This window comes from Lissotriton vulgaris, chromosome 8, assembly GCF_964263255.1.
Source record: "Lissotriton vulgaris chromosome 8, aLisVul1.2, whole genome shotgun sequence".
In the NCBI taxonomy this organism is placed as follows: domain Eukaryota; kingdom Metazoa; phylum Chordata; class Amphibia; order Caudata; family Salamandridae; genus Lissotriton; species Lissotriton vulgaris.
This window is the reverse complement of record NC_141696.1, coordinates 1,483,187,217-1,483,200,403: the sequence shown is the minus strand read 5'-3', so window position 1 is coordinate 1,483,200,403 and position 13,187 is coordinate 1,483,187,217. Positions and strand designations below refer to the sequence as shown.

The 13,187-nt window shown below is 49.1% G+C and overlaps 1 protein-coding gene across 1 annotated transcript in view; it reads right to left on the bottom strand.

Moving 5' to 3' along the window:
- The window catches only part of MAEL (maelstrom spermatogenic transposon silencer), a 1,196,692-nt gene that overhangs the window by 1,084,240 nt on the left and 99,265 nt on the right, over nt 1-13,187 (bottom strand). The window contains exon 2 of the mRNA XM_086935541.1: nt 6,508-6,606. Within this exon, the coding sequence (XP_086791667.1) occupies nt 6,508-6,606 (99 nt within the window). The remainder of the gene's footprint in view (nt 1-6,507; nt 6,607-13,187) is intronic.

Genomic DNA, 13,187 nt, shown 5'->3' with positions numbered 1-13,187 from the left:
TGACATTTGATGATCAAATCAGAGGGACTATGGGCTGCCCCAAACGTGTCCTCTTCATTCTCAGAATCAGTGTCATGCTCAGAGGTAGAGGCAAACATTGGAGAAGGTGGTTGCAGCTCTGGAGCAGTTAACTCGTGGCACGGAGCCTTAATGCGACGTTGGGAAAGATCAGCAGCTCCAGAGGATCTTGAAGACTTCAAAGGCACTAAAGGAAACGAGGCAAAGGAAGCCGGTGCCACCGTCGACGGTGCCGTCGACACTATCGTCAACGGTGTTGATTTGGCAGTCAATTTTAAAGAATCCATAGTCGACGGTGTGGCCGTCGACGGAGTCGCCGTCAGAGTTACCGTCGACTGGCGAATCGTAGACGTTGTAGTAGACGGTACAGCCGTCGACGGTGCAGTCGTCAACGGAGTCATCGACGCAGACAGAATCTCCGTAGACAGAGCCCTCGTCGACGGGGCTTTGGTCAACGGAGTCTTCGTCGACGAGGAATGTTTCTTCGTCGATGAGGTGATGGGAATCGTCGACGATACAGGCTGAGAAGGCAAAGAAACTCATCGAAGTGAAGGCTGACGAGACAGTCGTCGACGAAGCAGAAGCTGAGGTCGTCATCAAGGTCGTCCTCGACGATGAAGACACCGCGGCTCTCGTCGTCGGAACGCTTGTAGACGGTCCTGTCGACGACAGAACCCCAAGAGGCGTGGAAACACTCCTAAAGGCAGCAGAAGACCCCCGAGAGCCAGGTCGCGTGGGCGCAGTGGTAGTAGGAGTGGTAGGAGACACCACAGAGGCCAGAGGCAGGGCCAGTTTCTTCCTTTTGAGGAAAGGAGAAGGAACATCCTGAACACTACCACGCTTAGAGGCTGCTGAAGAAGGACCAGAGTGAAAACTTTCTGCGTCTGACAGAACAGAATCCTGGTCTTTAAGACGCTGGAGCCAAAGGAGAAGCCGGCCTTCTCTGTCCTTCAGAGTTTTTGTAGAAAAAGTTCTACAGAACTTGCAGCTGCCAACTTCATGGTCAGGGTATAGACAATAAATACACTTCTTGTGGAGGTCTTTATCAAAAAGACGCAGCTTCCCAAGAAGAGCAAGGTCTGAATAAAGACTTCTTACTTGACATGTTGAGAAGACTGGAAGTAGAAGATTTGAAGTAAAGAACTGAGCAGAGCTCAGGGAGACTCCCTTCACACGACGTGCAGTAGAAAATCTGAGGACTTGGGCTTCTGAGGAGAAGGTTCTAGAGGGTGCTTGCGCCTGATTGGCTGTAGTTTGGACTAACATAATGACACTAATGTGTTACAAGTGGTTTTTCTCTTTACCATGCATTCCTATGTAGGAATTGTTCTGGAGGTTTTTTTTTTCATTTGTATTTACCTCTTCTTTTATTATGTCTTATGTTTTTTCACATATATATATATATATATATATATATATATATATATATATATATATATATATATATATATATATATATATATATATATATATATATATATATATATATATATATATATATATATAAATATATGAAAGCTATGCTCTCTTCCAAGTAAGTAGACAGCGCGACACAACTCCGGGGAACAAGATATGGCTTTAATGATTTTTCCATGAGCAAAAGAAAGCTGTCCCTGAAACGCTCGGCATACGCGTTTCAGCCTTCAAGCGGCCTCGTCAGTGCCAGTCTCAAGGTGTCTTTGGAGTTCCTGGGGGGTCAACGCTGTTATGCTGTTCCCGAGACCACTCCCAGTCAGGTGGTTTCGTGCCCCTCCTCCACTCAGATGATATTCAGCTGTTTTGCTTGCATTCTCCAGCCCGGTGCATGCTGGTCTTGGTAGTCCGTTGAGGAGACCCATTAAGTAACAGGGCAGTCCTAGTACCATGTGGTACCCCAATATCGATTGGCATCGGGTCGCAAAACCATCCCCGGGTCCTGGAGGGTCTGGCCATACCTTTGTCCCCTTATCAGGCACACAGTGATGCCTCCTCTCTCCCCTTGCATCCCAATTCACACCTTGTGGTCTTGATATGCTGGGGGGGTTCCGCGGAAACAATAACACTCCAGGTGCAGGCTCACCGCGTGACTCCAGAACGAGAGGGCGCGTCGCCATCCAGCGCCTGCTTTCTGGAAAAAACATAAAAGCTATGCTCTCTTCCAAGTAAGTAGACAGCGCGACACAACTCCGGGGAACAAGATATGGCTTTAATGATTTTTCCATGAGCAAAAGAAAGCTGTCCCTGAAACGCTCGGCATACTCGTTTCAGCCTTCAAGCAGCCTCGTCAGTGCCAGTCTCAAGGTGTCTTTGGAGTTCCTGGGGGGTCAACGCTGTTATGCTGTTCCCGAGACCACTCCCAGTCAGGTGGTTTCGTGCCCCTCCTCCACTCAGATGATATTCAGCTGTTTTGCCTGCATTCTCCAGCCCGGTGCATGCTGGTCTTGGTAGTCCGTTGAGGAGACCCATTAAGTAACAGGGCAGTCCTAGTACCATGTGGTACCCCAATATCGATTGGCATCGGGTCGCAAAACCATCCCCGGGTCCTGGAGGGTCTGGCCATACCTTTGTCCCCTTATCAGGCACACAGTGATGCCTCCTCTGAGTCACGCGGTGAGCCTGCAGCTGGAGTGTTATTGTTTCCGCGGAACCCCCCCAGCATATCAAGACCACAAGGTGTGAATTGGGATGCAAGGGGAGAGAGGAGGCATCACTGTGTGCCTGATAAGGGGACAAAGGTATGGCCAGACCCTCCAGGACCCGGGGATGGTTACTTAATGGGTCTCCTCAACGGACTACCAAGACCAGCATGCACCGGGCTGGAGAATGCAAGCAAAACAGCTGAATATCATCTGAGTGGAGGAGGGGCACGAAACCACCTGACTGGGAGTGGTCTCGGGAACAGCATAACAGCGTTGACCCCCCAGGAACTCCAAAGACACCTTGAGACTGGCACTGACGAGGCCGCTTGAAGGCTGAAACGCGTATGCCGAGCGTTTCAGGGACAGCTTTCTTTTGCTCATGGAAAAATCATTAAAGCCATATCGTGTTCCCCGGAGTTGTCGCGCTGTCTACTTACTTGGAAGAGAGCATAGCTTTTATGTTTTTTCCAGCAAGCAGGCGCTGGATGGCGACGCGCCCTCTCGTTCTGGAGTCACGCGGTGAACCTGCACCTGGAGTGTTATATATATATATATATATTTAGCATTATTGCTATTTTATGTACCGTGGGACTCCCACTTCGACTGGGAATATTCAAGCATGTGAATCTATGAAAGACACCCCTAATACTGGTGAAGCAGTGGACGGACTTCAAGCCCTCTGTAATTGAACACAAGTTGTTGCAAGCGATGTGAGAAGTTGGCCTGATATGTAGTGCTCACTTTTCTAGTGATCACTGTGTATCATTCCAAACGACCCTTATTGATGATTGGTTGCAAGTCAACCGTTAGACCAGCTATCCTAGTAGCATGGACAAGAGCAGTCTTTAGGCTAAACTCTAGAGGGCGTGTTAAGCCAGCTGTTATACAATCACATATACCCCTTGAACACCAAGTGAAAGGCCACCACACAAGTTATGAAAATAAAAGTATATTTATTTAGAACACAACAGCCCTGGACTTTTTATGAGGACAGGGCGCTAAAGCACAATACAAAGCTCTTAGGAAAATACTCAAATCGCACAATTTACACAATTGCCCGAGGGGCACGAATAACCATATACTCTAAAAGTGGAATGCGAAATTACTAGCAGGTAAGTACTAAGCTAATAGGCTTTGGGATCGCTAGGACTTGACTACTGAACCTTCAGATTACTAGCAGAAGGCCTAGGGAGATCGGGTGCAGAGTGTGCACTCTCACGCGGGATGTGGAACAAAGTCTATGGTTGCTAGGAATTACAAAGTTAGTGATATCGGACGAATCCGACTAGGTAGAGCTGAAACGAAAAAGGATCTGGACCCTTGGATAGTGAGGCTATGCTGGGGCACCAAAATGATGACGTTACCTAGCCCAGGGGCTGCGGCTGCATAGGTCTGTAAAGACGTCGGGAATCCTCGTTGCAGTCTATGGAGCCTGAAAGAAGAAGTTGCTGGCAGGGGACCAGTGAAGAGATTCGGATGGATCCAAGCCTGGATCGGAGATGGAAGACACCTGTAAGCAGAGGGGACCAAGTTGTGAATCACTAGCCAGTGATTAGATGGGCACCAGATGGAGTCACCTCGACCAGGTGAGTGGGTGACGCTGGGCTCTGCAGTCTCACGGACCAGGAGGCGTTGTCGGCGACCAGGATGGAGGTGCGAGCTGTCCCACGATGGTATCTGCTGTCGACGTCGCTGGACCCAGGATTGGGGCAATAAGTCTTGGCAAATGCAAGCCCACGCGGTGGACTCAAAATGGCGTCAGGAGTGGACCAGGAGGGTCCGGGGTGCTCCTCTGTTGGAGGGGAGCAAGGGCCAGTCTGGAGCAACCAGACCAGCAGTGTTGATGTCGTCGTTCGTCGTCGGGAAGGCCACAAGCCAGCGGGCTAGTAGCCAGACAACCCGGTGAGCAGCAAAGAGCAGAAGGGCCCCACGCAGATCTCGTGGAGGCTGGGAGGCTGAACTTCGGTGCTGGAGCTGCTCAGGGTTGGGTCTTCTCACACCCCAAAGCACTCACTCGAGGATCCCTCAGCGGTCGTGCTGGGCAAGCGTCGTGCAGTCCTGAAGATGGCCGGTCCCTCGAGGTCTCGTCACACCCACGGATCTCAGCTGAGCTGAAGATGTAGGTAGAGGTCAGAGGTGCCAGGGAAGCCGGTTCTCGTCGAGCTGGGCAGTCTTGATCCGGAGGAGAGACTTACAGCAGACCGCGATGCTTGGATGGTGCCTGCGGATGCAGGGTGACTACTCCTTAGTCACAAGGGGGAAATCTTGAGAAGAAGTCGAGAGTTCCTTTCGTAGAAAGTAGTTTCAGGATTCAAAGATGATCTAAATTTGGAAGGGGGCCCGCTCCTATCTTTATACTAGGAAAAGGGGCTGGCACGCGACTAGGTCCTGCCCATGGGTGGGACCAGGAAGGGGGGTGGTTACACCCTTCTCCCATGCCGGACTTTCCCCAGCTCAGGGGCTGGTGTGCCCCTGGAACTGGTTCTAGCCAGCAGATGCATAGTGAGCACCGGGGTGCCACTTGCAGTCACCTTCCTCTAAAGCCCTGCCTACCCAGGATACACAAAACCCTGTCTGGGATGGTGCTAGCACCGCCCCTGACAGGAAACCCTTTGTCCAAGCCTCCCTCGCTGGAAGGACTCCCAGCAGCCGGAGGTCAGACTTGTGTCTGTGGTGGCAGCATCCATTTTGTGATGCTGAGGCTTGAGTTAACTTTAACCGGGGTTCACAGTTACATACATGTCGTGTCCCTCTAGAAGGGTGGAATGCTAACCCCGTCGCCAGAATTGGCGAGCGGTTAGTATTCCAATTCGTATGACACCTTACTCGACATGTTTTGCTAAAGCGATACCAAAGATAGCAAATAACCGCGAGGATTATAATGCACTTAAGAGTATATGGTATGCGTTATCATGGAACAGCTATTAGGACTTGGTTCCGCAAGCTGCAAACGGGCTCAGCTCATGCCAGAGCACAATCTCACACGATTCCAAGCACTCTGCCTTCAGGATTGTCAAGGCCTGCCATAGGAGTGACTGATAGGAATCTGTGTGTCCATTTTAGGGTTAGATATAGGTATACTATATCTAAAGCAAGGGGTGATTACGTCACCTTGCCCCAGCTGTCGTGCAGCCAGTTGTGTCAGATTTAGATGGCCAGCCAGGGGTGGCATAATACATGCTGCAGCCCCTGGTAGGCCCTGGGTACACCTAGGCCCTGAGTTACAGGGTCTGATAAGGTGGCCCAGTACCAATTGGATATGTACCTAAGGTACATGGAATCCATTTTACAGAGAGCAGTAGGCCTCGGGCCCTGAATAGCAGGGTCCCAGGTCAACTAAGTCGAAAAACCAGCAAAACACCAGGCAAAAAGTTGGGGGCAACCATAGTCAGGTATCCACCTTCCTACAAGCGACAGCACATTCGATATGCCAGGCAAGACCTCAATAGCAAAGCCTAACCCTGCTTTGCAGTGGACTGGTTTTCGTGAGGATAAGGACACTGTTCGGGGACAGAAAGTAGTCACTCACACAGAAAGGAACCAATGGCTGAAGCGGGCTGCCCCATGGTCTATGCTATGGAGAGCAGAAGAAAACTTAAGGGCACTACAATAGACTAATGGATAAAACAGGGCAGACTTAAAAGCTCCTGTGTGTGTGTTTATGTATGCATTTTCAGACTTAAGGCAATGTAAAGGATCATGGCTAATGCCAGAACTAAAAAATCCAACTGCCTCAACATTTTTATTAAGGAAGTTATAAAATGCATGCAGCAGACCCAAAAAAGAATTGCCAGTCACACAGCAACCCCATAATTTGACATTGCACTTAACCCTCAAAAAACATGTTTAAGGCACAACTGTTCCATCCTACCTGCACAGTGCTAATGTGTGGCTTCGGGGCAGCATCCTGGTCCGCTTTATATTGACGGGCGATCTCAGAATATTTTTCTTTCTCTTCTAAACTCAGCAGCTTTGAATAAAAAACGAAATCTTGTCACATTCCCAGTTGTCTTTTTTTTTCTACACAAGAACAAGAGTAGTAAATGGATGAATCCGCCCTGAAGGATATTCTGTATCTAAGCACACAATAGCCACAGCTTCAGGCTTTCAGGAGGTCTGCTTTCAACAACTACTTGAGCTTGGTTCTATGCAATAGATCATCATTTTTATATATTGGCCAACGTTTGAAAATAAAAGCAAAATTAAAAAAACGAAAAACTTCACCAAAAGAAAATATCAGCTATTCCTTCTTATCAAGTATCTTGTACATCAGCAGATTACAAGATGCTCTTTTACACTACGTTACTAATTGAGATTTGTTTTTTTAACAGCTAGCCCATTACAAATATTCCACCATCAACAGTGTTGAATTAGCTCAAGGAACAGAGGCAGGGGAAGTGGTGTAATCCGTGGCATTTTTTTTTTTAATCAACAAAGGGGGGAATGAAGAGCAATTTTTTTTTTAGATCCAAAGCTCCTCCTTGGGGATGATATAATGAATCTCAAGATAGAGTTAGTTCCACGATAGCCAAAGGGTTGACCCTTATGGCTGTTTAGTCCTGTTGTAGAAGACCTGAAAGTCATATCTTGGTGTCCTCACACACCAGTTAGGATGTCATGCTTGATTATTGGGCGCTCCTCGTCAGGCTGGCGCTGCAATGCCTGAGGGCTCTTTATCTGATATATTAGATTTGAAGTCACCATCAACATGAGAGCTAGTGAGGAGCCTACCTAACCATGTAACTAATGCAATGTGTGTGTAGTGATTAAAATAGGCTCTGGTATCCCAAGGACAAAACTATATATAGATTGGTACCAGGTCAAGCTAAAATCAGTGTTGCTATCATGTGGTCTTGAGGTACCAGGATAGCTTCTAAAATGGGGTGGTCAACATGTTTTGTGCCTCAGAGGCCTTATGATTGGGCGGTACTTTGTCAGGACCATTTACATAGGTGAAGTGCCACTGTCTGTGGCTACTGGTCTCCCTGTAATGGGGGATGACCCAACACAGTGGACAAATAAGCCCCAAGTGGATGCCGGTCTGCAGTTCCACCAGAAAGAAAGGGAGACATAAGTTGGACAGATACATACAACAGGTTATTAAAAGGCTGAAATAATACTATGGTGAATTATTCCAAGTGTATGAAACATTGATGTGCGTCTGATCAGCCAAACGTGCATTAAAAAAAACATCTACAGCCAAGTAAAAGACAACTAAATTTAGGTAAAAACCACATAGAAGAACCCTGTAGGTAATGGTATGTATACCTAATCTGCGCACATGAGCATGTGGGAGAAGGCTTTCAAATTTAGGGTAACGCTTTTGGGTATTGGAAGTAGCTTACCTCCAAGAAAGGCAGGATCATGATTATGATCCTTAGGAAAGGGGGAGGGTCCTGGTCTGATTGAGGAACACCGTCAATGTGAAAGGAGAGATGTATTCAGGATCGTAGTAAAGACATCCAGTGTTTTGTATTCAGATGAATATGGACACAATTGCAAAGATAACGTGTGGGTACTACAGTAGCATTTGTTGACGTGTGTTATGAAACAGTACAAACTCAGCTAGGTCCAATCAGATTGGATATCATTAAGTCGGATTATAATTGCTGGAGGCCGGTAGGGGAAAATAGAAATGTGACAGATGGTCAAAGGTAGTTAAATCTAAGGAAATAATCAAAGAAAACGGTGCCGCTATTATAATGCCCCGATAACTTGTATTGTGATGAGAAATGGCAGGAACCAACAAAGAATCAAGAGCAAACCTGGAGGTAACAGCCTGGGGACGGGAACCTTACTGCTGTCCCAGTGTTCACAGAGAACTCTCTGGATCTATCTTGTTGGTTCATGGGCGGTGTGCGGCAGCATTGCGTACTGTGCGACACACGTCATAGACTTGAGGCTAAGCTACAGGTGTTAGAAGGTCCCTGACCCTGCACACTTATTTGATGGTGGTCGGGACACAATGGTCTCAACTAGCCTCCTCTGCCGTCCTGGAATACAGGGACTGCAAGTCGGCATCTCTCGCATATAGATGCCGATCACCTGGTTGCGTGTGTTCCTGTCTCCCGACTGTACCGCTTGCCCAGCGCTGTACGGCCAAATCAGTGGCCATACTGGCAGTAGGAAAGTTTGTGAGGTATCTATTGTAGTTGGATAGTGTGAGAAGTTGGCCTGATATGTAGTGCTCACTATTCTAGTGATCACTGTGTATCATTCCAAAACGACCCTTATTGATGATCGGTTGTAAGTCAACCTTATAGACCAGCTATCCTAGTAGCATGGACAAGAGCAGTCTTTAGGCTAAACTCTAGAGGGCGTGTTAAGCCAGCTGTTATACCATCACATATACCCCTTGAACACCAAGTGAAAGGACACCACACAAGTTATGAAAATAAAAGGATATTTATTTATAACAAGTCTACCCTGATCTCTTAATGAGTCAGGGAGCTAAGCACACAACAAAACTCTTAAGAAAATACTTTAAGTCGCACAATTTACACAAATGCCCGAGGGGCACGAAAAACCATATACTCTACAAGTGGAATGCGAAATACTAGCAGGTAAGTAACAAGATCCAGAGGCTTCAGGATCGCTAAGACTACACTACTGAACCTTCAGGTTAGGAGCAGAAGGCCTAGGGAGATCGGGTGCAGAGTGTGCACTCTCATGAAGGACAAAGCCTATGGATGCTAGTATTCGTAAAGTTACTGTTATCGGACGAATCCTACTAGATAGACTGAAAATGACAAAGGATCTGGACACTTAGATAGTGAACCTACGTTGGAGCACCGAAATGCTCAAGTTACCTAGCCCAGGGGCTGCGGCTGCATAGGGTTCAAAAGACGTCGGGAATCCTCGTTACAGTCTATGGAGCCTGAAAGAAGAAGTTGCTGGCAGGCGACCAGTGATGATGTCCGGAGTGATCCAAGCCTGGATCGAAGATGGAGACGACCTGAAAGCAGAGGGGACTCAGTTCTTAATCACTAGCCAGTGATTAGGTGGGCACCAGGATGGCACCGGATGAAGTCACCTCGACCTGGTGAGTGGGAGACGCTGGGCTCTGCAATCTCTCGGACCAGGAGGCGTTGTTGGCGACCAGGATGGAGGTGCGAGCTGTCCCACGAAGGTGTCTGCTGTCGGCGCTGCTGAAACCAGGATTGGAGGAACAAGCCTTGGCAAAGTCAGGCCCACGCGGTGGACTCAAGATGGCGTCTGGAGTGGACCAGGAGGGTCCGGGGCGCTCCTCTGTTGGAGGGGAGCGAGGGCCAGTCTGGAGCAACCAGACCAGCGATGGAAGTGTCGTGGTTCGTCGTCAGGAGGGCCACATGCCAGCAGGCAAGTAGCCGGACAACGCGGTGAGCAGCCAAGAGCAGAAGGGCCTCACGCAGATCTCGTGGATGCTGGGGGGCTGGACTTCGGTGCTGGAGCTGCTCAGGGTTGGGGCTTCTCAAACCCCAAAGCACTCACTCGAGGATCCCTCGGCGGTCGTGCTGGATAAGCGTCGTGCAGTCTTGAAGATGGCCGGTCCCTCGAGGTCTCGTCACACCCACGAATCTCAGCTGGGCTGATGATGTAGGTAGAGGTCAGAGGTGCCAGGGAAGCCGGGTCTCGTCGAGCTGGGCAGTCTTGATCCGGAGGATGGACTTGCAGCAAACCGCATGCACTTAGATGGTGCCTGCTGGTGCAGGGTGGCTACTCCTTAGCCACAAGGGAGAGTCTTCAGAAAGGTTCAAGAGTTCTTTCGTGGAAAGTCATCAAGATTCAGAATGATCTAATTTGGGAAGGGGGCCTGCTGCTACCTTTATTCTAAAAAAAGGGGGCAGGCACGCGAAAAGGTCCTGCCCATGGGTGGGACCAGGAGAGGGGTGGTTACACCCCTCTCCCATGCAGGACTTTCCCCAGCTCAGGGGCTGGTGTGCCCCTGGAACTGGTTCAAACCGGCAGATGCATAGTGAGCACCGGGGTGCCACTTGCAGTCACCTTCCTCTCAGCCCTGCCTACCTGGGATACACAAAACCCTGTCTGGGATGGTGCTAGCACCGCCCCTGACAGGAAACCCTTTGTCCAAGCTCTCCTCGCTGGAAGGACTCCCAGCAGCAGGAGGTCAAACTTGTGTCTGTGGTGGCAGCATCCATTTTGTGATGCTGAGGCTCGAGTTAGCTTTAACCGGGGTTCACAGTTACATACATGTCGTGTCCCTCTAGAAGGGTGGAATGCTAACCCAGTCGCCAGAATTGGCGAGGGGTTAGTATTCCAATTCGTATGACACCTTACTCGACATGTTTTGATAAAGCGATACCAAAGATAGCAAATAACCGCAAGGATTATAATGCACTTAAGAGTATATGGTACGCGTTATCATGGAATGCAAATGCTACTTACCAGTATGCATCTGTTCTTGGCATGTAGGGCTGCTGACATTCATATCTGTGCATAGATCGCCGCCTAGTGTTGGGTCCGGATGATTGCACATTGTTGTCCTGGAAGAGTCTTCGAAGTATCACAAGATAGGTGGCTCCTCCCCTGGACTACAGTGCGCATGGGCATCGCCTCCATCCCCAGATTGTTTTTAGCCATTGGCAGAGATGGAGTGAAGTATGTGAGTGATGCCTATGCTATGAGCATATGTATATATATGAATACTGCAGCTGCTACAGGCGCCGGGGAGGAGGGTGGGCGATATGAATGTCAGCAGCCCTACATGCCAAGAACAGATGCATACTGGTAAGTAGCATTTGCAGTTCGAGGCATGTGGGCTGCTGAATTCATATCTGTGCATAGAATACATAGCAGTCCCTCCATTAGCGGCGGCCGCCCGTGCCAGCTGCAGCAGTCTGAAAAAGTGTTTTGAGAACAGCCTGTCCAACAGCTGCCTGCTGTTTGGAGTGCACGTCTACACAGTAGTGTTTTGTGAAAGTATGTGTGGTAGACCATGTAGCTGCTCTACAAATATCTTCTAAGGGAATGTTACCTAGGAAAGCCATAGAGGCCCCCAACTTCCTGGTGGAGTGGGCCCTTGGTGGGATAGTGAGAGTGCGTTTAGCCTTAGCGCAACAGATTTGAATGCATTTCACAATCCACCTAGCGATCCCAGCTTTGGAGATAGCGTTTCCCTTGTGGTGTGAGGCAAAAGCAACGAAAAGCTGCTTGGTTTTGCGAAAATCTTTTGTCCTGTCCACGTAGTACATCAAGGCTCTTTTAACGTCAAGGGTGTGGAGCATCCGCTCCGCCAGCGTCTCTGGGTTTTGGAAAAACACTGGCAACTCAATTGTCTGGTTCATATGGAATTGAGATACAACCTTGTGTAAGAATTTAGGGTTAGTGCGGAGCACAACCCTGTTAGCATGTACTTGGAAGAAAGGTTCTTGGATGGTGAGCGCCTGCAACTCGCTAACCCTCCGTAGCGATGTAATTGCTACTAAGAAAGCAACCTTCCAAGTCAGAAACTGAAGCTCACAAGAGTGCAGTGGCTCGAAGGGAGGACCCATTAGCCTCGTAAGAACCACATTGAGGTTCCATTCCGGAGCTGGTGGAGTCCGTGGTGGAATGACCCTCTTGAGCCCTTCCAGAAAAGCCTTAATAGCAGGGACCTTAAAAAGTGATAGGTGTTGCCTATTCTGGAGGTATGCTGCCATTGCAGACAAGTGAATGCGGATGGAAGAATACGCCAAGTTACACCGGTACAGGTGGAACAGGTAACAAATGATGTTCTGAATGGAAGCATCGAGCGGGTTAATATTGTAGTTTACACAGTAAACGACAAAACGCTTCCATTTAGCCGCATAACAAGCTCTAGTAGTGGGCTTCCTTGCCTCCCGAATGAAGTCCATGCAATCGGGGGGGGAAGATTGAGGTAGCCGAACTCTAGGACTTCAGGAGCCAGATCGCCAGGTTGAGCTGTTGCAGATCTGGGTGCTGAATGTCGCCATGGCTCTGCGTCAGAAGGCTGGGAGTGAGATGAAGCCTTTGATGCGGTACCACGGAGAGTTCCAGAAACGTGGTGTACCATGGTTGGCGAGCCCACGTTGGAGCGACCAGGATGAGAGTCATCGAGTGCTGCCTGAGCTTGCGTGCCACCAGCGGTATCAGAGGTGCTGGGGGAAAAGCGTACGCAAATCTGCCTGACCAGTTCATCCACATCGCATTGCCCTGTGATTGCGGGTGTGGGAACCTGGCGGCGAAGCTTTGGCATTTTGCGTTCTCCTTTGTGGCGAACAGGTCTATCTCTGGATGACCCCACCTTTGGAAGTACGGTTGGAGTACTGATGGATGCATCTCCCACTCGTGCATTTGATGGCTGTGCCTGCTGAGCAGGTCCGCCATCTGGTTGTCTTTGCCCGGGAGATGCTCTGCCATGAGGAAGATGTTCCTCTGAATGGCCCACTTCCACATGCTCTGAGCCAGATGAGACAGCTGCGGAGAGTGTGTGCCTCCCTGCTTCTGAATGTAGTACATGCCTGTCATGTTGTCCGTCCGGATCAACACGACTTTGTTGCACAGATGTACTTTGAACGCCTTCAAGGCCATGAAGATTGCCATCAGTTCCAA